Genomic DNA, 26,818 nt, shown 5'->3' on the forward strand with positions numbered 1-26,818 from the left:
ATATAATTATTTTGTAAACTAAGTCCTTCACAGTATTTACTGAAAATCAAAAGTATTGCATCTTTATTTTTTCCAAGTTTTCACCATGCATTGTAGTTGAATATTTGCATGATTTAACTTGTTTGTTTCTGTTTTTTTACAGCTAGAGAACTCCAGAAGAATGGTTGTCTTCAAATCCGTTGGACCCTTTCCACTTCTATTATGGTGGATAAATATGGATTTTTATGAATGTGTGGAGGAATAAGAGGTGTTTCATGGAGTTGTGTGAAATACATCAAACACGATATGAAACGGAATTGGCAGCCTTGACAAACTAAAAAGCCAAGCAGATTGTAAACCCTCAACACAAAATAGCTTCAGCACTGTTGATAAAATGGTACAATTACAGTCATTCTGGACCTAAATGACAACTAAAGTTCTGTTTGATGTAACACTGGCATGACAATGCAGCACCACGGTCCAAAAAGACCATATTCTATCAAACACTTACTAAAAATACCAGCAATTGAGCTTGTAATACAATGCATTTACCGCTACGAAGCCTGTAAAGACCCCATTTCAGGGTTTCGTAAATCATTACATGTAATCGAGAAAGCTTTTACGGTATAGCTACTCTAATCAACACCGAAGGGTCATGTATTTTCTATTTGTCCCCGCCCACTCAAAAGTATTAAGTCAATTTTAAATCAAACCCACTGTTCCTGAACTAAAAGTGTTGACCACTGTTCCATTAGTCAGGAATACACCCTGTAACTAAACAAGACTAATGTAATGGTTTGGTAGAGACTAGTCATTTTTTTACTATTGGTTGTGACAACCTAAAATATCATTTGTATTGTTGCAGTCCATCGATTCACATTTTAATGGGCTGGATATAGTACATTGGAATAGACCACTTCCCCCCCCCAGGAAGTTCATGGGAAATTGTATATCAGATGGTTCCGATGAGTGGAAGCCCCACCAGCACTGTATTTTAATTGTTTTATCAATATTTAAGTCATGAGACAGGGCAATTTTAAGCCCTGAAATGTGTACCTTTGCCTCACTGCTGAAGTTGACTGGTTAAAAGGAACACTCCACCCAAAATAATGTGTCCCAGAACAAAGGGGGGGCAAAATAAAAAGTAACAGTCAGTATCTGGTGTGGCCACCAGCTACATTAAGTACTGCAGTGCATCTCCTCATGGACTGCACCAGATTTGCTGTGAGATGTTACTCCACTCTTCCACCAAGGCACGTGCAAGTTCACGGACATTTCTGGGGGGGGGGGGGTGGAAATGGCCCTAGCCCTCATCCACCGATTCAACAGATCCCAGATGTGCTGAGTTTGAGATCCAGGCTCTACGCTGGCCATGGCAGAACACTGGCAGTCCTGTCTTGCAGGAAATCATGCACAGTATGGCTGGTGGCATTGTCATGCTGGAAGGTCATGTCAGGATGAGCACCACGTGAGGATGTCTGCCCTGTAACGCACAAGCTCAGTCCGATGATGCTGTGACACCGCCCCAGACCATGACGGACCCTCCACCTCAACTCCGCTCCAGAGTACAGGACCTGGTGTAATGCTCATGCCTTCGACGATAAACGCGAAGCCGACCATCAACCCTGGTGAGACTAAACCGCAACTCGTCCGTGAAGAGCACTTTTTGCCTGTCCTGTCTGGTCCAGCGACGGTGGGTACAAACCCAACGTCGACGTTGTTGCCGGTGATGACCTGCCTTACAACAGGCCTACAAGCCCTCAGTCCAGCCTCTCTCAGCCTATTGCAGACAGTCTGAGCACTGAGAGGGATTGTGCATTCCTGGTGTAACTCAGGCAGTTGTTGCCATCCTGTACCGGTCCCGCAGGTGTGATTTTCAGATGTACCGATCGTGTGCAGGTGTTGTTACACATGATCTGCCACTGTGAGGACGATCAGCTGTCCGTCCTGTAGCAGGCGTCTCACAGTAAGGACATTGCAATTTATTGCCCTGGCCACATCTGCAGTTTTCACACCTCCTTGCTGGCACATTCACACAGATGAGTAGGGACCCTGGGCATCTTTCTTTTGGTGTTTTTCCAGAGTCAGTAGAAAGGCCTCTTTAGTTATCATAACTTTCACCTTAATTGCCCTTGTCTGTAAGCTGTTACTGTCTTAACCGTTCCACAGGTGCATGTTCATTAGTTGTTTAAGCATTTCACTGTAAGGTCGACACCTGTTGTATTCGGCACATGTGACAATGAAGATCTGTTTAGTTATTCAGATTTAAGAATCATCTTTGAAAGACAGGGTACTGAAAAAGGGGCGTTTCTTTTTTTGCTGAGTTTTGTACCAAAACATTATGTCAGCAATCAAGTTATATCTTAACTTTCAAGATACAGAATCAGGGAGTTGAGGAACTTCATTTTAGACCTGGGCATTACAAAAGCTCATGCTAGTCAATGAACAAAATACACAAGACAAAAACCTTAATCTAGATATTTTTTTATCATCCAGAATGCATTTGGGCAGGAAAGTCAGTCCAGTTGAGAGTTACACCATCAGTCAAGAAGCTTTTCCTTTATGTTGAGAGGACCAACAGAAATGTCCTGCTCCCACTGGAAACCTAAGAGCAGAAGACCATGTCTATATAGGGAGAACTCAGAATCAAACTTCACAAAAGCATTGTTTCTCAGTCAATTCCTGGGTGACTCAGTGGGTGCACTTTTTTGTTCCAGCCAAGCACTGACCACCAATTTAGCCAAAGGTTTAGGTGAATCAAGTACCTAGGTATTGGAGTAGGACAAAAATGTGCACCCCCAGGGAGGCATCCAGGAATGGATTGAGCAACACTGGACTGAAGTGCACATGTACCTGGAGCCGGTTCCCTTCTCATGCCACAGTCTGTGTCACAACAGCCACACACCTGGTCTTTCTTACTGGCCTCGCTCCATCTATTGAAAAGAGAGTGTTGCATATAGTACGTACAAGCAAAGTGCACACCCTGCCATATATACCCAGACTTACCCATTCGAGAAGGAACAAGCCTTGTTCTCATGATCAATTGGGGCTGAAGCTGTTGTGGCTTTCAGGAGGCAGGTAATGTATAGCTGTTGAAATTACATTTGTTGAAGTCGCAGCATTGGTACCACATAAGAATTAGTAGATTTGACACCAATTTAAAGCAACGTCATGTTGGGTACAACAAGCCATATTGGGCATACTATACTTAATTTATGATTGAAGCTCAACAAACCTGCCAATTCTATACATTTAGACATTCCGAAGCTAATTTGCACTAGATCTCAGGATTAACTACTCACTGAGCCAGTGTTCACAACATGAAACCTAAAGGCTTCTATCTGGAACTGGAGCGTGTCATCCATGGTGCGAGGTATGAACTGGGACCTGGAGCCTGTCAGCTTGGTGTCGACCAGACAACTGAAGGCCACAAACAAACAAAATTAGGCTACCTACACTGCTGAAACTCTGGAGGGATGCCATTCAAGATGGCTGTTGATCTGAAGTGTGGGCAGGTGGAGGGAATGGGAAATGCTTTTCTTAGCAGATTAAAGCAAACAATTAGTCCTTGATCTAGATCAAGTACCTTACAAAGGATACTCACCCACGGTTCTCGATGAAGGCATATCTTGGGACAGTGTTGGTGTTTGGGATGACTGTGGCTACACAGTTGTCCACAAAGACTCGGAGGGGCACATGGTAGAACTGGACGACAGAAGCTTCAAAGTTAATATTATCTCCAAGGACGTACTCTTTGCTGGGTCTCTCCAACTGCCAGTTGTCTGCGAAGACAAGGGCACAGTCCAATACTCATTCCAAGTCAGATGTACAGACCCTGCTCTAGTTTATCAGCAGTGTGGCTTTATCATGGCAAATATAACTGCCATCCTTTTGTACTCTGGGGTAGCCACCTCATTCCAATAACTCAGTGGCGGTTACATTTGCCAGTTGGCACTACCATAGTTTACAAACAAGTGCAGAGACAGCACTTAAGTCAGTGCCTGTCAAGAGCAATGCCAATATGGCAAGGACAAGCAGTTACTAACCAGTCATTAGCCTCAGGGAGAAGTAGAGGAGCTCCTCTGCAACCTTAGTGGAGGCATAGGGATTCCAGGTGGGCTTCACTGAATCACTGCTCACATCATGCTTTCTGTAAAGGAGTCTTTAAATGTGAAACCAACTGGCCAAGGAAGTGTATCCAAAGTTGATTGAACTGAAGAAAACAAAAAACACAATGCAGGTGTAGTCAACTCACCTTTGATAGTGGCACTCAACCCAGACCACCACTTCTCTAGTCCGAACAATGGGGCTGCTGCCCAGGGTGGCTGGTGTATAACGGAGTGTGAAGACATAGACAAGTGAATCTTCAATCATCTGGAATCAGAGCAGCAAATGGCATTGTAAGAAAATCAATGGTAGTCAACCTAGAAAAGTCATAACGATGCTAATGCTCAATGTTACCGTCAGAGTGCTGCCACATCCGTGCAGCTCAGTGACAAAGATCAGAACTTGAGCGGAAGCATCCTCCCCAGTGACAGCACAGCCTCCCAAGGTAAGATCCGCTGGGTGAATGAGTTGGCCGATACCGAGCAGATCTCGCTTGACTTCCACACGAGCAGCAGTCTCCCCACATTGAACTGCAACGCTACTGGCAGGCACAGGCAGCGGTCTCTGCTCATCAATAGCCAACTGCACCTCTTTGACTGGATCTTCAGGAAATCTCCAGGTCAAAGGCTCATTGAAGGTCTGCTTTGACTGGAGGAAAGGGTTTTGAACTTGCGTCGGTGTCTGGACCCTGGAGGGCCATTGCACAGGCCTTGGTTGAAATCTGGCTGGTTCTTGAGCAGGCCTATACTGTGGAACAAATCTCCCAGGGGCATGTGCCACTTGGCTCCGAGATTCCGCTTCCTGATAAAGCTGCTGAACTGTAGCTGAACAGCCAAAGGTAAGAAGTAGGAGGAATGTAATACAGAATGCCATTATTCTCTAGTTTCTAGTGTCAATTGTAGATATTTCTTTGACATTTGCAATAACTACAGTGTCTCTGAACAGCCATTTTGTATCCCTTTGTCTTAGTTTGACTCCACCCCTTGTTTGATTTACCTAATGATGTTCCAGACATGTTACACAGCTGCACATATACTACAATCTGAACTGGATGTATCTCAATACTCTGAAGTATCTTCATTTATAATAGGGATGGTCAACTCCAGTCCTCGGGGCCTGATTGGTGTCACACTTTTGCACCAGCCCCAGCTAACACACCTGACTCCAATAATCAACTAATCATAATATTTAGTTTAAAATACAATTAGTTTAATCAGCTGTGTTATCTAGGGATGGGGAAGAAGTGTGACATCACTCTGGCCACTGAGGACTGAAGTGGCCCATTCTTGAATTATGATGTCCTTGGAACGGTTTCCTGATAGCAATGGCATTTAGCCTTATGAGTTTTTTAATGATGCATCTTCCCCACAACGGCCGAAGATGTAACACATGTTTCCCAAAACAACACGCCGAGAGAATGGTCACTAAGTGCATTGTTGAAGTATGTGTCGATACTGATGGGATCAAAAGAAAGTGAAAACTTTCTCCATTCAAAATTTGTCTTAACATTTGAATTGACGGATCAATTCCTAGAGAGATTATACCACCTTATGGCTGCAAATATTGAGGCAGGTTATTCTAATGCTTACCAAAAAAAATGCATTAAATCACTAATTTGCCCCATTGCGCCCGTTCGGCTACACATCATGAAATATATTGAGGCAAATTACAGGCAGTCTACAATTAGCAAAATAGAATATGAAATGTATTTCAATATGATTGAAATAGGCCCACTCTTTATTTTAATGGTTGCTGTTTTCATTTGAATAATATTTTTATGTCATGTTTGTATCAATTGCAAAGACACTTTATTTTGGAGTCAACTTTGTTCTGAAGTTATCTGCAGTCATAGAGATAAGATAAACCATGTGATTCTATGTTTAGCGGAGATCTTCTGTGTAGAAAGTGACACGGGAGGGTGCACTTAGCTGAAGTGTAAGGATGCACTTAGCTGTTCTGAGGCAAGCATTCGTTTACGAGTGTTATCAAGTACACCTTAATAATGATGCTTTTGGGAAACAGCTCATAGATTTAACTATGCTCCTACAAAGGTTCTAACAACGCACTTTGCCTTAAGATGCTTTTGGGAAACTAGGCACAGGGATCTCCAACCCTGTTCTTGGAGCGCTACCCTACCCTCCTGTTGGTTTTCAATCCAACCCCAGTTGTAACTAACTTGAATAAATGTACCAACCAGCTAATTATTAGAATCAATTGTGCTACATTAGGGCTGGAGCCACAACCTACAGGACGGTCGCACTCCAGGAACAGAGATGGAGACATTGGCGGATTGGCCTTCTGGCAATTCTGGTATATGCCAGAAGGGCCGGATCACCTTTTATTGGGGTGGATTGGTAAAAAAAAAGCTAAAAAATATATGCACACAACATGACCAAAGGTATGTGGCCACCTACTTGTTAAACATGTCATTCCAAAATCATGGGCATTAATATGGAGTTGGTCCCCCTTTGCTTCTACTCTTCTGGGAAGGCTTTCAAATCGATGTTGGAACACTGCTGGAGACTTGCTTCCATTCAGCCTCAAGAGCATTAGTGAGGTCAGCACTGATGTTGGCCGATTAGGCCTGGCTCGCAGGTGTTCGATGGATTTGAGGTCAGGGCTCTGTGCAGGCCTGTCAAGTTCTTCCACAATGATCTCAACAAACCATTTTCGTACAGACCTTGCTGGGCATTGTCATGCTAAAACAGGAAAAGGCCTTGCCCAAACTGTTGCCACAAAGTTGAAAGCACAGAATCGTCTAGAATGTCATCGTATGCTGTAGCGTTAAGATTTCCCTTCACTGGAAGTAAGGGGCCTAGCCTGAACCATGAAAAACAGCCCCAGAACATTATTCCTCCCCCACCAAACTTTACAATTGGCACTATGCAATAGGCAGGTAGCATTGTCCTGGCATCCGCCAAACCCAGATTAGTCCGTCAGACTGCTAGATGGTGAAGCGTGATTCATCACTCCATAGAACGCATTTCCACCGCTCAAGAGTCCAAAGGCGGCAAGCTTTACACCACTCCAGCCGACGCTTGGATTTACGCAGGGTGATCTTAGGCTTGTCTGCGGCTGCTCGGCCATGGAAACCCATTTCATGAAGCTCCCGCCGAATAGTTGTTGTGCTGAAGTTGCTTCCAGAGGCAGTTTGGAACTCGGTAGTGAGTGTTACAGACAATTTTTACGTGCTTCAGTACTCAGTGGTCCCGTTCTGTGAGCTTGTGTGGCCTACCACTTCACGGCTGAGCCGTTGTTACTCCTAGACGTTTCCACTTCACAATAACAGCACTTACAGTTGACCGGGGAAGCTCTAGATTTGCAGAAATTTAACGAACTGACTTGTTGGAAAGGTGGCATCCTATGATGGTGCCACATTAAGTCACTGAGCTATTCAGTAAGGTCATTCTACTGCCAATGTTTGTCTATGGAGATTGCATGGCTGTGTGCTCGATTTTATACACCTGTCGTGGCTGAAAGAGCCAAATCCATTCATTTGAAGGGGCATCCACATACTTTTGTATATACAGTTGAAGTCGGAACTTTACATACACCTTAGCCAAATACATTTAATCTCAGTTTTTCACAATTCCTGGCATTTAAATCCAAGTAAAAAAATTCCCTGTCTTAGGTCAGTTAGGATCACCACTCTATTTTAAGAATGTGAAATGTCAGAATAAAAGTAGAGAGAATGATTTATTTCAGCTTTTATTTCTTTCATCACATTCCCAGTGGGTCAGAAGCTTACATACACTCAACTAGTATTTGGTAGCATTTCCTTTCAATTGTTTAACTTGGGTCAAACGTTCCGGGTCTTCGCTGATTTCATTTCATTTTCCCATGATGTCTAGCAAAGAGGCACCGAGTTTGAAGGTAGGCCTTGAATTACATTCACATGTACACCTCCAATTAACTCAAATGATGTCAATTAGCCTATCAGAAGCTTCTAAAGCCATGACATCATTTTCTGGAATTTTCCAAGCTGTTTAAAGGCACAGTCAACTTAGTGTATGTAAACTTCTGACCCACTGGAATTGTGATACAGTGAATTATAAGTGAAATAATCTGTTTGTAAACAATTGTTGGAAAATTTACTTGTGTAACGCACAAAGTAGATGTCGTAACCGACTTGCTAAAACTATAGTTTGTTAACAAGACATTTGTGTTGTGGTTGAAAAACTAGTTTTAATGACTCCAACTTAAGTGTATGTAAACTTCCGACTTCAACTGTATAGTGCATGTGTTCATCTTATCATATTTCTTCAATGCGAAATCAGTGTCTTGTTTTCAACGAAACTGTCCCTGTTTGCAAATAATTAAATGTGAGACATAATTTGTAATCAAAAGTTGCACTATACTTGCCCTATAGCTTAAGCAGTCATTAGATTGGCTTTTATGACACATAGGTAAGGCAATAGCCATCTACTAGACATTTATACAGTTCTTTTAATTAAAGTCATCATGTAGGCCTATTAAAAGAAAACATTGACTGCATCAATGATAAATAATCCAAATGAATCTGTTAAAGGGGAAGTTGGGGGCTGTTTGTGTATTTTAATTGTTTTATCAATTTTTAGGCTATTTGCTTCACTTCTAAAAAAAATAATGAAAAAAATGTAAATCTCATTGTCTCTTCAGCCAGTGAGGCTACTAGGGTTTCTGAACTGTAGCAAAGAGGAAGAGCCACGTATCTGCCCTCTCATGGGCTAGTGGTCGCATCTGATCTCACCTCCGACCTGCCATCCATATTTGAGGAGTTGCATTTCCATTGTTATAGCAGTCATTTGACTTGTCAATATATAAAATCATATTTGACTGAATTAACTAGGGATTCTTGTGTAGGTTTACATGACATATCCACCACCATTGGAGGCTGGAAAGTCCTACCGAAATTGTAATTCACTTATCGGAGGGCCTGTCAAATGAACCACAATGCTGGAAATCTGTCTGCATCCACAGAAACTAATCCCATCGCTCTATGACAAACACAGATGGTGTTATATCAAATTCAATAGAAGAAAAAAGAGAGAGAGGAAGAGAGACTGACACAGATGTACTGCCAGTCCTTAATGTTTTGGCTGTATATGTAGCCTAATATTAAACACAGATATGTGGGCAGGGGGAAACACATGCACTATAATTTACAAGACATTATAAGCCAGTGGTCATCTATAAGAAAAAGAGGATAGGATTGAAAGGCAGCGCTGCTCTCGGGTAAGCTTTCACCGTTCAAATGTTTCCTTAACATTAGAATTATTTCACAGAGAGCGAGAGTATTATTCAGAGAGCGATAAACACAATGACAGACGCAACACCCCGGAGGTGCAAATTAGAGCCACCCAAAAAAAAAAATCAAAAAACCGCTCAAAAGCAAAAGAAAACTTTGTTGTCGTACACTTAACATTGTCAGGTTCTTGGTTTACCTCAAATGTTCTATTGAATAATTTTGATAAAGCTTCTGTTGTATTATTTGTCTAGCACTGCAAAAGGCAAAGCCATAAGGGTTAATTAATGTAATAATGGGGTTAGTGTTGCCTAGACATTGGTAAGTTTAACTTGCTACACCCAGTGCTCTGTTATGAAAGGTTAAACTAATCTCATTTGAAAGCTTTTGCATTGAAATAATTAAACATACCGAACACAAGCTGGATATAATTATCTTGTAAACTAAGTCCTTCACAGTATTTACTGAAAATCAAAAGTATTGCATTTTTATTTTTTCCACATTTTCACAATGTCTTGCAGTTGAACATTTGCATAACTTAACTTGTTTGTTTCTGTTTTTTTACAGCTGGAGAACTCCAGAAGAATGGTTGTCTTCAAATCCGTTGGACCCTTTCCACTTCTATTATGGTGGATAAATATGGATTTTTATGAATGTGTGGAGGAATAAGAGGTGTTTCATGGAGTTGTGTGAAATGCATCAAACACGATTTGAAACGGAATTGGCATATCTGGACACTCTCTTTCTAAATGTATCCGCCTCCATTGTTGCAACCCCTATTACCAGTCTGTTCAACCGCTCTTTCGTATCGTCCAAGATCCCTAAAGATTGGAAAGCTGCCGCGGTCATCCCCCTCTTCAAAGGGGGTGACACTCTAGACCCAAACTGTTATAGACCTATATCCATTCTGCCCTGCCTTTCTAAAGTCTTCGAAAGCCAAGTTAATAAACAGATCACTGATCATTTCAAATCCCACCGTTCCTTCTCCGCTGTGCAATCCGGTTTCCGAGCTAGTCATGGGTGCACCTCAGCCACGCTCAAGGGACTAAACGATATCATAACCGCCATCGATAAAAGACAGTACTGTGCAGCCGTCTTCATCGACCTGGCCAAGGCTTTCGACTCTGTCAATCACCACATTCTTATCGGCAGACTCAATAGCCTTGGTTTCTCAAATGACTGCCTCGCCTGGTTCACCAACTACTTCGCAGACAGAGTTCAGTGTGACAAATGAGAGGGCCTGTTGTCCGGACCTCTGGAAGTCTCTATGGGGGTACCACAGGGTTCAATTCTCGGGCCGACTCTTTTCTCTGTTTATATATCAACGATTTCGCTCTTGCTGCGGGTGATTCCCTGATCCACTTCTACGCAGACGACACCATTCTGTATACATCTGGCCCTTCTTTGGACACTGTGTTAACTAACCTTCAAACGAGCTTCAATGCCATACAAAACTCCTTCTGTGGCCTCCAACTGCTCTTAAACACTAGTAAAACCAAATGCATGCTTTTCAACTGTTCGCTGCCCGCACCCGCCCGCCCGACTAGCATCACTACTCTGGACGGTTCTGACCTAGAATACGTGGACAACTACAAATATTTAGGTGTCTGGCTAGACTGTAAACTCTCCTTCCAGACTCATATTAAACATCTCCAATCCAAAATCAAATCTAGAATCGGCTTTCTATTTTGCAACAAATGCTCCTTCACTCACGCCGCCAAACATACCCTCGTAAAACTGACCATCCTACCTCCAACACTCTACTCAACAAATTGGATGCAGTCTATCACAGTGCCATCCGTTTTGTCACCAAAGCCCCATATACTACCCACCACTGCCACCTGTACGCTCTCGTTGGCTGGCCCTCGCTTCATACTCGTCGCCAAACCCACTGGCTCCAGGTCATCTACAAGTCTCTGCTAGGTAAAGCCCCGCCTTATCTCAGCTCACTGGTCACCATAGCAGCACCCACTCATAGCACACGCTCCAGTAGGTATATCTCACTGGTCACCCCCAAAGCCAATTCCTCCTTTGGCCATCTTTCCTTCCAGTTCTCTGCTGCCAATGACTGGAACGAACTGCAAAAATCACTGAAGCTGGAGACTCATTTCTCCCTCACTAGCTTTAAGCACAAGCTGTCAGAGCAGCTCACAGATCACTGCACCTGTACATAGCCCATCTGTAAACAGCCCATACAGCTACCTCATCCCCATACTGTATTTATTTATCTTGCTCCTTTGCACCCCAGTATCACTACTTGCACATTCATCTTCTGCACATCTACCATTCCAGTGTTTAATTGCTATTTTTTAATTACTTCGCCACCATGGCCTGTTTATTGCCTTAACTCCCTTATCTTACTCACTGTATATAGACTTTTTTTCATCTGTATTATTGACTGTTTTGTTTATTCCATGTGTAACTGTGTTGTTGTATGTGTCGAACTGCTATGCTTTATCTGTCTGGACCAGCGACGGTGGGTACAAACCCAACGTCGACGTTGTTGCCGGTGATGACCTGCCTTACAACAGGCCTACAAGCCCTCAGTCCAGCCTCTCTCAGCCTATTGCAGACAGTCTGAGCACTGAGAGGGATTGTGCGTTCCTGGTGTAACTCAGGCAGTTGTTGCCATCCTGTACCGGTCCCGCAGGTGTGATTTTCAGATGTACCGATCGTGTGCAGGTGTTGTTACACATGATCTGCCACTGTGAGGACGATCAGCTGTCCGTCCTGTAGCAGGCGTCTCACAGTAAGGACATTGCAATTTATTGCCCTGGCCACATCTGGTCTTCACACCTCCTTGCTGGCACATTCACACAGATGAGTAGGGACTCTGGGCATCTTTCTTTTGGTGTTTTTCCAGAGTCAGTAGAAAGGCCTCTTTAGTTATCATAACTTTCACCTTAATTGCCCTTGTCTGTAAGCTGTTACTGTCTTAACCGTTCCACAGGTGCATGTTCATTAGTTGTTTAAGCATTTCACTGTAAGGTCGACACCTGTTGTATTCGGCTCATGTGACAATGAAGATCTGTTTAGTTATTCAGATTTAAGAATCATCTTTGAAAGACAGGGTACTGAAAAAGGGGCGTTTCTTTTTTTGCTGAGTTTTGTACCAAAACATTATGTCAGCAATCAAGTTATATCTTAACTTTCAAGATACAGAATCAGGGAGTTGAGGAACTTCATTTTAGACCTGGGCATTACAAAAGCTCATGCTAGTCAATGAACAAAATACACAAGACAAAAACCTTAATCTAGATATTTTTTTATCATCCAGAATGCATTTGGGCAGGAAAGTCAGTCCAGTTGAGAGTTACACCATCAGTCAAGAAGCTTTTCCTTTATGTTGAGAGGACCAACAGAAATGTCCTGCTCCCACTGGAAACCTAAGAGCAGAAGACCATGTCTATATAGGGAGAACTCAGAATCAAACTTCACAAAAGCATTGTTTCTCAGTCAATTCCTGGGTGACTCAGTGGGTGCACTTTTTTGTTCCAGCCAAGCACTGACCACCAATTTAGCCAAAGGTTTAGGTGAATCAAGTACCTAGGTATTGGAGTAGGACAAAAATGTGCACCCCCAGGGAGGCATCCAGGAATGGATTGAGCAACACTGGACTGAAGTGCACATGTACCTGGAGCCGGTTCCCTTCTCATGCCACAGTCTGTGTCACAACAGCCACACACCTGGTCTTTCTTACTGGCCTCGCTCCATCTATTGAAAAGAGAGTGTTGCATATAGTACGTACAAGCAAAGTGCACACCCTGCCATATATACCCAGACTTACCCATTCGAGAAGGAACAAGCCTTGTTCTCATGATCAATTGGGGCTGAAGCTGTTGTGGCTTTCAGGAGGCAAGTAATGTATAGCTGTTGAAATGACATTTGTTGAAGTCGCAGCATTGGTACCACATAAGAATTAGTAGATTTGACACCAATTTAAAGCAACGTCATGTTGGGTACAACAAGCCATATTGGGCATACTATACTTAATTTATGATTGAAGCTCAACAAACCTGCCAATTCTATACATTTAGACATTCCGAAGCTAATTTGCACTAGATCTCAGGATTAACTACTCACTGAGCCAGTGTTCACAACATGAAACCTAAAGGCTTCTATCTGGAACTGGAGCGTGTCATCCATGGTGCGAGGTATGAACTGGGACCTGGAGCCTGTCAGCTTGGTGTCGACCAGACAACTGAAGGCCACAAACAAACAAAATTAGGCTACCGACACTGCTGAAACTCTGGAGGGATGCCATTCAAGATGGCTGTTGATCTGAAGTGTGGGCAGGTGGAGGGAATGGGAAATGCTTTTCTTAGCAGATTAAAGCAAACAATTAGTCCTTGATCTAGATCAAGTACCTTACAAAGGATACTCACCCACGGTTCTCGATGAAGGCATATCTTGGGACAGTGTTGGTGTTTGGGATGACTGTGGCTACACAGTTGTCCACAAAGACTCGGAGGGGCACATGGTAGAACTGGACGACAGAAGCTTCAAAGTTAATATTATCTCCAAGGACGTACTCTTTGCTGGGTCTCTCCAACTGCCAGTTGTCTGCGAAGACAAGGGCACAGTCCAATACTCATTCCAAGTCAGATGTACAGACCCTGCTCTAGTTTATCAGCAGTGTGGCTTTATCATGGCAAATATAACTGCCATCCTTTTGTACTCTGGGGTAGCCACCTCATTCCAATAACTCAGTGGCGGTTACATTTGCCAGTTGGCACTACCATAGTTTACAAACAAGTGCAGAGACAGCACTTAAGTCAGTGCCTGTCAAGAGCAATGCCAATATGGCAAGGACAAGCAGTTACTAACCAGTCATTAGCCTCAGGGAGAAGTAGAGGAGCTCCTCTGCAACCTTAGTGGAGGCATAGGGATTCCAGGTGGGCTTCACTGAATCACTGCTCACATCATGCTTTCTGTAAAGGAGTCTTTAAATGTGAAACCAACTGGCCAAGGAAGTGTATCCAAAGTTGATTGAACTGAAGAAAACAAAAAACACAATGCAGGTGTAGTCAACTCACCTTTGATAGTGGCACTCAACCCAGACCACCACTTCTCTAGTCCGAACAATGGGGCTGCTGCCCAGGGTGGCTGGTGTATAACGGAGTGTGAAGACATAGACAAGTGAATCTTCAATCATCTGGAATCAGAGCAGCAAATGGCATTGTAAGAAAATCAATGGTAGTCAACCTAGAAAAGTCATAACGATGCTAATGCTCAATGTTACCGTCAGAGTGCTGCCACATCCGTGCAGCTCAGTGACAAAGATCAGAACTTGAGCGGAAGCATCCTCCCCAGTGACAGCACAGCCTCCCAAGGTAAGATCTGCTGGGTGAATGAGTTGGCCGATACCGAGCAGATCTCGCTTGACTTCCACACGAGCAGCAGTCTCCCCACATTGAACTGCAACGCTACTGGCAGGCACAGGCAGCGGTCTCTGCTCATCAATAGCCAACTGCACCTCTTTGACTGGATCTTCAGGAAATCTCCAGGTCAAAGGCTCATTGAAGGTCTGCTTTGACTGGAGGAAAGGGTTTTGAACTTGCGTCGGTGTCTGGACCCTGGAGGGCCATTGCACAGGCCTTGGTTGAAATCTGGCTGGTTCTTGAGCAGGCCTATACTGTGGAACAAATCTCCCAGGGGCATGTGCCACTTGGCTCCGAGATTCCGCTTCCTGATAAAGCTGCTGAACTGTAGCTGAACAGCCAAAGGTAAGAAGTAGGAGGAATGTAATACAGAATGCCATTATTCTCTAGTTTCTAGTGTCAATTGTAGATATTTCTTTGACATTTGCAATAACTACAGTGTCTCTGAACAGCCATTTTGTATCCCTTTGTCTTAGTTTGACTCCACCCCTTGTTTGATTTACCTAATGATGTTCCAGACATGTTACACAGCTGCACATATACTACAATCTGAACTGGATGTATCTCAATACTCTGAAGTATCTTCATTTATAATAGGGATGGTCAACTCCAGTCCTCGGGGCCTGATTGGTGTCACACTTTTGCACCAGCCCCAGCTAACACACCTGACTCCAATAATCAACTAATCATAATATTTAGTTTAAAATACAATTAGTTTAATCAGCTGTGTTATCTAGGGATGGGGAAGAAGTGTGACATCACTCTGGCCACTGAGGACTGAAGTGGCCCATTCTTGAATTATGATGTCCTTGGAACGGTTTCCTGATAGCAATGGCATTTAGCCTTATGAGTTTTTTAATGATGCATCTTCCCCACAACGGCCGAAGATGTAACACATGTTTCCCAAAACAACACGCCGAGAGAATGGTCACTAAGTGCATTGTTGAAGTATGTGTCGATACTGATGGGATCAAAAGAAAGTGAAAACTTTCTCCATTCAAAATTTGTCTTAACATTTGAATTGACGGATCAATTCCTAGAGAGATTATACCACCTTATGGCTGCAAATATTGAGGCAGGTTATTCTAATGCTTACCAAAAAAAATGCATTAAATCACTAATTTGCCCCATTGCGCCCGTTCGGCTACACATCATGAAATATATTGAGGCAAATTACAGGCAGTCTACAATTAGCAAAATAGAATATGAAATGTATTTCAATATGATTGAAATAGGCCCACTCTTTATTTTAATGGTTGCTGTTTTCATTTGAATAATATTTTTATGTCATGTTTGTATCAATTGCAAAGACACTTTATTTTGGAGTCAACTTTGTTCTGAAGTTATCTGCAGTCATAGAGATAAGATAAACCATGTGATTCTATGTTTAGCGGAGATCTTCTGTGTAGAAAGTGACACGGGAGGGTGCACTTAGCTGAAGTGTAAGGATGCACTTAGCTGTTCTGAGGCAAGCATTCGTTTACGAGTGTTATCAAGTACACCTTAATAATGATGCTTTTGGGAAACAGCTCATAGATTTAACTATGCTCCTACAAAGGTTCTAACAACGCACTTTGCCTTAAGATGCTTTTGGGAAACTAGGCACAGGGATCTCCAACCCTGTTCTTGGAGCGCTACCCTACCCTCCTGTTGGTTTTCAATCCAACCCCAGTTGTAACTAACTTGAATAAATGTACCAACCAGCTAATTATTAGAATCAATTGTGCTACATTAGGGCTGGAGCCACAACCTACAGGACGGTCGCACTCCAGGAACAGAGATGGAGACATTGGCGGATTGGCCTTCTGGCAATTCTGGTATATGCCAGAAGGGCCGGATCACCTTTTATTGGGGTGGATTGGTAAAAAAAAATCTAAAAAATATATGCACACAACATGACCAAAGGTATGTGGCCACCTACTTGTTAAACATCTCATTCCAAAATCATGGGCATTAATATGGAGTTGGTCCCCCTTTGCTTCTACTCTTCTGGGAAGGCTTTCAAATCGATGTTGGAACACTGCTGGAGACTTGCTTCCATTCAGCCTCAAGAGCATTAGTGAGGTCAGCACTGATGTTGGCCGATTAGGCCTGGCTCGCAGGTGTTCGATGGATTTGAGGTCAGGGCTCTGTGCAGGCCTGTCAAGTTCTTCCACACTGATCTCAACAAACCATTTTCGTACAGACCTTGCTGGGCATTGTCATGCTAAAACAGGAAAAGGCCTTGCCCAAACTGTTGCCACAAAGTTGAAAGCACAGAATCGTCTAGAATGTCATCGTATGCTGTAGCGTTAAGATTTCCCTTCACTGGAAGTAAGGGGCCTAGCCTGAACCATGAAAAACAGCCCCAGAACATTATTCCTCCCCCACCAAACTTTACAATTGGCACTATGCAATAGGCAGGTAGCATTGTCCTGGCATCCGCCAAACCCAGATTAGTCCGTCAGACTGCTAGATGGTGAAGCGTGATTCATCACTCCATAGAACGCATTTCCACCGCTCAAGAGTCCAAAGGCGGCAAGCTTTACACCACTCCAGCCGACGCTTGGATTTACGCAGGGTGATCTTAGGCTTGTCTGCGGCTGCTCGGCCATGGAAACCCATTTCATGAAGCTCCCGCCGAATAGTTGTTGTGCTGAAGTTGCTTCCAGAGGCAGTTTGGAACTCGGTAGTGAGTGTTACAGACAATTTTTACGTGCTTCAGTACTCAGTGGTCCCGTTCTGTGAGCTTGTGTGGCCTACCACTTCACGGCTGAGCCGTTGTTACTCCTAGACGTTTCCACTTCACAATAACAGCACTTACAGTTGACCGGGGAAGCTCTAGATTTGCAGAAATTTAACGAACTGACTTGTTGGAAAGGTGGCATCCTATGATGGTGCCACATTAAGTCACTGAGCTATTCAGTAAGGTCATTCTACTGCCAATGTTTGTCTATGGAGATTGCATGGCTGTGTGCTCGATTTTATACACCTGTCGTGGCTGAAAGAGCCAAATCCATTCATTTGAAGGGGCATCCACATACTTTTGTATATACAGTTGAAGTCGGAACTTTACATACACCTTAGCCAAATACATTTAATCTCAGTTTTTCACAATTCCTGGCATTTAAATCCAAGTAAAAAAATTCCCTGTCTTAGGTCAGTTAGGATCACCACTCTATTTTAAGAATGTGAAATGTCAGAATAAAAGTAGAGAGAATGATTTATTTCAGCTTTTATTTCTTTCATCACATTCCCAGTGGGTCAGAAGCTTACATACACTCAACTAGTATTTGGTAGCATTTCCTTTCAATTGTTTAACTTGGGTCAAACGTTCCGGGTCTTCGCTGATTTCATTTCATTTTCCCATGATGTCTAGCAAAGAGGCACCGAGTTTGAAGGTAGGCCTTGAATTACATTCACATGTACACCTCCAATTAACTCAAATGATGTCAATTAGCCTATCAGAAGCTTCTAAAGCCATGACATCATTTTCTGGAATTTTCCAAGCTGTTTAAAGGCACAGTCAACTTAGTGTATGTAAACTTCTGACCCACTGGAATTGTGATACAGTGAATTATAAGTGAAATAATCTGTTTGTAAACAATTGTTGGAAAATTTACTTGTGTAACGCACAAAGTAGATGTCGTAACCGACTTGCTAAAACTATAGTTTGTTAACAAGACATTTGTGTTGTGGTTGAAAAACTAGTTTTAATGACTCCAACTTAAGTGTATGTAAACTTCCGACTTCAACTGTATAGTGCATGTGTTCATCTTATCATATTTCTTCAATGCGAAATCAGTGTCTTGTTTTCAACGAAACTGTCCCTGTTTGCAAATAATTAAATGTGAGACATAATTTGTAATCAAAAGTTGCACTATACTTGCCCTATAGCTTAAGCAGTCATTAGATTGGCTTTTATGACACATAGGTAAGGCAATAGCCATCTACTAGACATTTATACAGTTCTTTTAATTAAAGTCATCATGTAGGCCTATTAAAAGAAAACATTGACTGCATCAATGCTAAATAATCCAAATGAATCTGTTAAAGGGGAAGTTGGGGGCTGTTTGTGTATTTTAATTGTTTTATCAATGTTTAGGCTATTTGCTTCACTTCTAAAAAAAATATGAAAAAAATGTAAATCTCATTGTCTCTTCAGCCAGTGAGGCTACTAGGGTTTCTGAACTGTAGCAAAGAGGAAGAGCCACGTATCTGCCCTCTCATGGGCTAGTGGTCGCATCTGATCTCACCTCCGACCTGCCATCCATATTTGAGGAGTTGCATTTCCATTGTTATAGCAGTCATTTGACTTGTCAATATATAAAATCATATTTGACTGAATTAACTAGGGATTCTTGTGTAGGTTTACATGACATATCCACCACCATTGGAGGCTGGAAAGTCCTACCGAAATTGTAATTCACTTATCGGAGGGCCTGTCAAATGAACCACAATGCTGGAAATCTGTCTGCATCCACAGAAACTAATCCCATCGCTCTATGACAAACACAGATGGTGTTATATCAAATTCAATAGAAGAAAAAAGAGAGAGAGGAAGAGAGACTGACACAGATGTACTGCCAGTCCTTAATGTTTTGGCTGTATATGTAGCCTAATATTAAACACAGATATGTGGGCAGGGGGAAACACATGCACTATAATTTACAAGACATTATAAGCCAGTGGTCATCTATAAGAAAAAGAGGATAGGATTGAAAGGCAGCGCTGCTCTCGGGTAAGCTTTCACCGTTCAAATGTTTCCTTAACATTAGAATTATTTCACAGAGAGCGAGAGTATTATTCAGAGAGCGATAAACACAATGACAGACGCAACACCCCGGAGGTGCAAATTAGAGCCACCCAAAAAAAAAATCAAAAAACCGCTCAAAAGCAAAAGAAAACTTTGTTGTCGTACACTTAACATTGTCAGGTTCTTGGTTTACCTCAAATGTTCTATTGAATAATTTTGATAAAGCTTCTGTTGTATTATTTGTCTAGCACTGCAAAAGGCAAAGCCATAAGGGTTAATTAATGTAATAATGGGGTTAGTGTTGCCTAGACATTGGTAAGTTTAACTTGCTACACCCAGTGCTCTGTTATGAAAGGTTAAACTAATCTCATTTGAAAGCTTTTGCATTGAAATAATTAAACATACCGAACACAAGCTGGATATAATTATCTTGTAAACTAAGTCCTTCACAGTATTTACTGAAAATCAAAAGTATTGCATTTTTATTTTTTCCACATTTTCACAATGTCTTGCAGTTGAACATTTGCATAACTTAACTTGTTTGTTTCTGTTTTTTTACAGCTGGAGAACTCCAGAAGAATGGTTGTCTTCAAATCCGTTGGACCCTTTCCACTTCTATTATGGTGGATAAATATGGATTTTTATGAATGTGTGGAGGAATAAGAGGTGTTTCATGGAGTTGTGTGAAATGCATCAAACACGATTTGAAACGGAATTGGCATATCTGGACACTCTCTTTCTAAATGTATCCGCCTCCATTGTTGCAACCCCTATTACCAGTCTGTTCAACCGCTCTTTCGTATCGTCCAAGATCCCTAAAGATTGGAAAGCTGCCGCGGTCATCCCCCTCTTCAAAGGGGGTGACACTCTAGACCCAAACTGTTATAGACCTATATCCATTCTGCCCTGCCTTTCTAAAGTCTTCGAAAGCCAAGTTAATAAACAGATCACTGATCATTTCAAATCCCACCGTTCCTTCTCCGCTGTGCAATCCGGTTTCCGAGCTAGTCATGGGTGCACCTCAGCCACGCTCAAGGGACTAAACGATATCATAACCGCCATCGATAAAAGACAGTACTGTGCAGCCGTCTTCATCGACCTGGCCAAGGCTTTCGACTCTGTCAATCACCACATTCTTATCGGCAGACTCAATAGCCTTGGTTTCTCAAATGACTGCCTCGCCTGGTTCACCAACTACTTCGCAGACAGAGTTCAGTGTGACAAATGAGAGGGCCTGTTGTCCGGACCTCTGGAAGTCTCTATGGGGGTACCACAGGGTTCAATTCTCGGGCCGACTCTTTTCTCTGTTTATATATCAACGATTTCGCTCTTGCTGCGGGTGATTCCCTGATCCACTTCTACGCAGACGACACCATTCTGTATACATCTGGCCCTTCTTTGGACACTGTGTTAACTAACCTTCAAACGAGCTTCAATGCCATACAAAACTCCTTCTGTGGCCTCCAACTGCTCTTAAACACTAGTAAAACCAAATGCATGCTTTTCAACTGTTCGCTGCCCGCACCCGCCCGCCCGACTAGCATCACTACTCTGGACGGTTCTGACCTAGAATACGTGGACAACTACAAATATTTAGGTGTCTGGCTAGACTGTAAACTCTCCTTCCAGACTCATATTAAACATCTCCAATCCAAAATCAAATCTAGAATCGGCTTTCTATTTTGCAACAAATGCTCCTTCACTCACGCCGCCAAACATACCCTCGTAAAACTGACCATCCTACCTCCAACACTCTACTCAACAAATTGGATGCAGTCTATCACAGTGCCATCCGTTTTGTCACCAAAGCCCCATATACTACCCACCACTGCCACCTGTACGCTCTCGTTGGCTGGCCCTCGCTTCATACTCGTCGCCAAACCCACTGGCTCCAGGTCATCTACAAGTCTCTGCTAGGTAAAGCCCCGCCTTATCTCAGCTCACTGGTCACCATAGCAGCACCCACTCATAGCACACGCTCCAGTAGGTATATCTCACTGGTCACCCCCAAAGCCAATTCCTCCTTTGGCCATCTTTCCTTCCAGTTCTCTGCTGCCAATGACTGGAACGAACTGCAAAAATCACTGAAGCTGGAGACTCATTTCTCCCTCACTAGCTTTAAGCACAAGCTGTCAGAGCAGCTCACAGATCACTGCACCTGTACATAGCCCATCTGTAAACAGCCCATACAGCTACCTCATCCCCATACTGTATTTATTTATCTTGCTCCTTTGCACCCCAGTATCACTACTTGCACATTCATCTTCTGCACATCTACCATTCCAGTGTTTAATTGCTATTTTTTAATTACTTCGCCACCATGGCCTGTTTATTGCCTTAACTCCCTTATCTTACTCACTGTATATAGACTTTTTTTCATCTGTATTATTGACTGTTTTGTTTATTCCATGTGTAACTGTGTTGTTGTATGTGTCGAACTGCTATGCTTTATCTGTCTGGACCAGCGACGGTGGGTACAAACCCAACGTCGACGTTGTTGCCGGTGATGACCTGCCTTACAACAGGCCTACAAGCCCTCAGTCCAGCCTCTCTCAGCCTATTGCAGACAGTCTGAGCACTGAGAGGGATTGTGCGTTCCTGGTGTAACTCAGGCAGTTGTTGCCATCCTGTACCGGTCCCGCAGGTGTGATTTTCAGATGTACCGATCGTGTGCAGGTGTTGTTACACATGATCTGCCACTGTGAGGACGATCAGCTGTCCGTCCTGTAGCAGGCGTCTCACAGTAAGGACATTGCAATTTATTGCCCTGGCCACATCTGGTCTTCACACCTCCTTGCTGGCACATTCACACAGATGAGTAGGGACTCTGGGCATCTTTCTTTTGGTGTTTTTCCAGAGTCAGTAGAAAGGCCTCTTTAGTTATCATAACTTTCACCTTAATTGCCCTTGTCTGTAAGCTGTTACTGTCTTAACCGTTCCACAGGTGCATGTTCATTAGTTGTTTAAGCATTTCACTGTAAGGTCGACACCTGTTGTATTCGGCTCATGTGACAATGAAGATCTGTTTAGTTATTCAGATTTAAGAATCATCTTTGAAAGACAGGGTACTGAAAAAGGGGCGTTTCTTTTTTTGCTGAGTTTTGTACCAAAACATTATGTCAGCAATCAAGTTATATCTTAACTTTCAAGATACAGAATCAGGGAGTTGAGGAACTTCATTTTAGACCTGGGCATTACAAAAGCTCATGCTAGTCAATGAACAAAATACACAAGACAAAAACCTTAATCTAGATATTTTTTTATCATCCAGAATGCATTTGGGCAGGAAAGTCAGTCCAGTTGAGAGTTACACCATCAGTCAAGAAGCTTTTCCTTTATGTTGAGAGGACCAACAGAAATGTCCTGCTCCCACTGGAAACCTAAGAGCAGAAGACCATGTCTATATAGGGAGAACTCAGAATCAAACTTCACAAAAGCATTGTTTCTCAGTCAATTCCTGGGTGACTCAGTGGGTGCACTTTTTTGTTCCAGCCAAGCACTGACCACCAATTTAGCCAAAGGTTTAGGTGAATCAAGTACCTAGGTATTGGAGTAGGACAAAAATGTGCACCCCCAGGGAGGCATCCAGGAATGGATTGAGCAACACTGGACTGAAGTGCACATGTACCTGGAGCCGGTTCCCTTCTCATGCCACAGTCTGTGTCACAACAGCCACACACCTGGTCTTTCTTACTGGCCTCGCTCCATCTATTGAAAAGAGAGTGTTGCATATAGTACGTACAAGCAAAGTGCACACCCTGCCATATATACCCAGACTTACCCATTCGAGAAGGAACAAGCCTTGTTCTCATGATCAATTGGGGCTGAAGCTGTTGTGGCTTTCAGGAGGCAAGTAATGTATAGCTGTTGAAATGACATTTGTTGAAGTCGCAGCATTGGTACCACATAAGAATTAGTAGATTTGACACCAATTTAAAGCAACGTCATGTTGGGTACAACAAGCCATATTGGGCATACTATACTTAATTTATGATTGAAGCTCAACAAACCTGCCAATTCTATACATTTAGACATTCCGAAGCTAATTTGCACTAGATCTCAGGATTAACTACTCACTGAGCCAGTGTTCACAACATGAAACCTAAAGGCTTCTATCTGGAACTGGAGCGTGTCATCCATGGTGCGAGGTATGAACTGGGACCTGGAGCCTGTCAGCTTGGTGTCGACCAGACAACTGAAGGCCACAAACAAACAAAATTAGGCTACCGACACTGCTGAAACTCTGGAGGGATGCCATTCAAGATGGCTGTTGATCTGAAGTGTGGGCAGGTGGAGGGAATGGGAAATGCTTTTCTTAGCAGATTAAAGCAAACAATTAGTCCTTGATCTAGATCAAGTACCTTACAAAGGATACTCACCCACGGTTCTCGATGAAGGCATATCTTGGGACAGTGTTGGTGTTTGGGATGACTGTGGCTACACAGTTGTCCACAAAGACTCGGAGGGGCACATGGTAGAACTGGACGACAGAAGCTTCAAAGTTAATATTATCTCCAAGGACGTACTCTTTGCTGGGTCTCTCCAACTGCCAGTTGTCTGCGAAGACAAGGGCACAGTCCAATACTCATTCCAAGTCAGATGTACAGACCCTGCTCTAGTTTATCAGCAGTGTGGCTTTATCATGGCAAATATAACTGCCATCCTTTTGTACTCTGGGGTAGCCACCTCATTCCAATAACTCAGTGGCGGTTACATTTGCCAGTTGGCACTACCATAGTTTACAAACAAGTGCAGAGACAGCACTTAAGTCAGTGCCTGTCAAGAGCAATGCCAATATGGCAAGGACAAGCAGTTACTAACCAGTCATTAGCCTCAGGGAGAAGTAGAGGAGCTCCTCTGCAACCTTAGTGGAGGCATAGGGATTCCAGGTGGGCTTCACTGAATCACTGCTCACATCATGCTTTCTGTAAAGGAGTCTTTAAATGTGAAACCAACTGGCCAAGGAAGTGTATCCAAAGTTGATTGAACTGAAGAAAACAAAAAACACAATGCAGGTGTAGTCAACTCACCTTTGATAGTGGCACTCAACCCAGACCACCACTTCTCTAGTCCGAACAATGGGGCTGCTGCCCAGGGTGGCTGGTGTATAACGGAGTGTGAAGACATAGACAAGTGAATCTTCAATCATCTGGAATCAGAGCAGCAAATGGCATTGTAAGAAAATCAATGGTAGTCAACCTAGAAAAGTCATAACGATGCTAATGCTCAATGTTACCGTCAGAGTGCTGCCACATCCGTGCAGCTCAGTGACAAAGATCAGAACTTGAGCGGAAGCATCCTCCCCAGTGACAGCACAGCCTCCCAAGGTAAGATCCGCTGGGTGAATGAGTTGGCCGATACCGAGCAGATCTCGCTTGACTTCCACACGAGCAGCAGTCTCCCCACATTGAACTGCAACGCTACTGGCAGGCACAGGCAGCGGTCTCTGCTCATCAATAGCCAACTGCACCTCTTTGACTGGATCTTCAGGAAATCTCCAGGTCAAAGGCTCATTGAAGGTCTGCTTTGACTGGAGGAAAGGGTTTTGAACTTGCGTCGGTGTCTGGACCCTGGAGGGCCATTGCACAGGCCTTGGTTGAAATCTGGCTGGTTCTTGAGCAGGCCTATACTGTGGAACAAATCTCCCAGGGGCATGTGCCACTTGGCTCCGAGATTCCGCTTCCCGATAAAGCTGCTGAACTGTAGCTGAACAGCCAAAGGTAAGAAGTAGGAGGAATGTAATACAGAATGCCATTATTCTCTAGTTTCTAGTGTCAATTGTAGATATTTCTTTGACATTTGCAATAACTACAGTGTCTCTGAACAGCCATTTTGTATCCCTTTGTCTTAGTTTGACTCCACCCCTTGTTTGATTTACCTAATGATGTTCCAGACATGTTACACAGCTGCACATATACTACAATCTGAACTGGATGTATCTCAATACTCTGAAGTATCTTCATTTATAATAGGGATGGTCAACTCCAGTCCTCGGGGCCTGATTGGTGTCACACTTTTGCACCAGCCCCAGCTAACACACCTGACTCCAATAATCAACTAATCATAATATTTAGTTTAAAATACAATTAGTTTAATCAGCTGTGTTATCTAGGGATGTGGAAGAAGTGTGACATCACTCTGGCCACTGAGGACTGAAGTGGCCCATTCTTGATTTATGATGTCCTTGGAACGGTTTCCTGATAGCAATGGCATTTAGCCTTATGAGTTTTTTAATGATGCATCTTCCCCACAACGGCCGAAGATGTAACACATGTTTCCCAAAACAACACGCCGAGAGAATGGTCACTAAGTGCATTGTTGAAGTATGTGTCGATACTGATGGGATCAAAAGAAAGTGAAAACTTTCTCCATTCAAAATTTGTCTTAACATTTGAATTGACGGATCAATTCCTAGAGAGATTATACCACCTTATGGCTGCAAATATTGAGGCAGGTTATTCTAATGCTTACCAAAAAAAATGCATTAAATCACTAATTTGCCCCATTGCGCCCGTTCGGCTACACATCATGAAATATATTGAGGCAAATTACAGGCAGTCTACAATTAGCAAAATAGAATATGAAATGTATTTCAATATGATTGAAATAGGCCCACTCTTTATTTTAATGGTTGCTGTTTTCATTTGAATAATATTTTTATGTCATGTTTGTATCAATTGCAAAGACACTTTATTTTGGAGTCAACTTTGTTCTGAAGTTATCTGCAGTCATAGAGATAAGATAAACCATGTGATTCTATGTTTAGCGGAGATCTTCTGTGTAGAAAGTGACACGGGAGGGTGCACTTAGCTGAAGTGTAAGGATGCACTTAGCTGTTCTGAGGCAAGCATTCGTTTACGAGTGTTATCAAGTACACCTTAATAATGATGCTTTTGGGAAACAGCTCATAGATTTAACTATGCTCCTACAAAGGTTCTAACAACGCACTTTGCCTTAAGATGCTTTTGGGAAACTAGGCACAGGGATCTCCAACCCTGTTCTTGGAGCGCTACCCTACCCTCCTGTTGGTTTTCAATCCAACCCCAGTTGTAACTAACTTGAATAAATGTACCAACCAGCTAATTATTAGAATCAATTGTGCTACATTAGGGCTGGAGCCACAACCTACAGGACGGTCGCACTCCAGGAACAGAGATGGAGACATTGGCGGATTGGCCTTCTGGCAATTCTGGTATATGCCAGAAGGGCCGGATCACCTTTTATTGGGGTGGATTGGTAAAAAAAAAGCTAAAAAATATATGCACACAACATGACCAAAGGTATGTGGCCACCTACTTGTTAAACATGTCATTCCAAAATCATGGGCATTAATATGGAGTTGGTCCCCCTTTGCTTCTACTCTTCTGGGAAGGCTTTCAAATCGATGTTGGA

The 26,818-nt window shown here is 43.0% G+C and overlaps 3 protein-coding genes across 3 annotated transcripts; all 3 read right to left on the reverse strand.

Annotated features, from left to right (window-relative positions):
• Window positions 1-2,447: 2,447 nt before the first annotated feature.
• LOC115192754 (zona pellucida sperm-binding protein 3-like) lies at window positions 2,448-5,075 on the reverse strand. Its single transcript, XM_029751574.1, has 8 exons — window positions 4,441-5,075; window positions 4,235-4,353; window positions 4,026-4,129; window positions 3,584-3,761; window positions 3,282-3,399; window positions 2,986-3,068; window positions 2,833-2,912; window positions 2,448-2,584 (listed from the first exon to the last, which is right to left on the reverse strand). The coding sequence occupies exons 1-8, from the start codon at window positions 4,957-4,959 to the stop codon at window positions 2,520-2,522; spliced, it is 1,266 nt and encodes a 421-aa protein (XP_029607434.1). The 5' UTR covers window positions 4,960-5,075; the 3' UTR covers window positions 2,448-2,519.
• A 7,484-nt stretch (window positions 5,076-12,559) lies between these two features.
• LOC115192756 (zona pellucida sperm-binding protein 3-like) lies at window positions 12,560-15,184 on the reverse strand. The gene is made up of 8 exons (XM_029751575.1): window positions 14,553-15,184; window positions 14,347-14,465; window positions 14,138-14,241; window positions 13,696-13,873; window positions 13,394-13,511; window positions 13,098-13,180; window positions 12,945-13,024; window positions 12,560-12,696 (listed from the first exon to the last, which is right to left on the reverse strand). Exons 1-8 carry the CDS (start codon window positions 15,069-15,071, stop codon window positions 12,632-12,634), a joined length of 1,266 nt encoding a protein of 421 aa, XP_029607435.1. The 5' UTR covers window positions 15,072-15,184; the 3' UTR covers window positions 12,560-12,631.
• A 7,485-nt stretch (window positions 15,185-22,669) lies between these two features.
• LOC115192757 (zona pellucida sperm-binding protein 3-like) lies at window positions 22,670-25,296 on the reverse strand. The gene is made up of 8 exons (XM_029751576.1): window positions 24,663-25,296; window positions 24,457-24,575; window positions 24,248-24,351; window positions 23,806-23,983; window positions 23,504-23,621; window positions 23,208-23,290; window positions 23,055-23,134; window positions 22,670-22,806 (listed from the first exon to the last, which is right to left on the reverse strand). Exons 1-8 carry the CDS (start codon window positions 25,179-25,181, stop codon window positions 22,742-22,744), a joined length of 1,266 nt encoding a protein of 421 aa, XP_029607436.1. The 5' UTR covers window positions 25,182-25,296; the 3' UTR covers window positions 22,670-22,741.
• Window positions 25,297-26,818: the final 1,522 nt, after the last annotated feature.

The sequence above is a fragment of the Salmo trutta genome, chromosome 4 (assembly GCF_901001165.1).
Source record: "Salmo trutta chromosome 4, fSalTru1.1, whole genome shotgun sequence".
Taxonomy (NCBI): Eukaryota; Metazoa; Chordata; class Actinopteri; order Salmoniformes; family Salmonidae; genus Salmo; species Salmo trutta.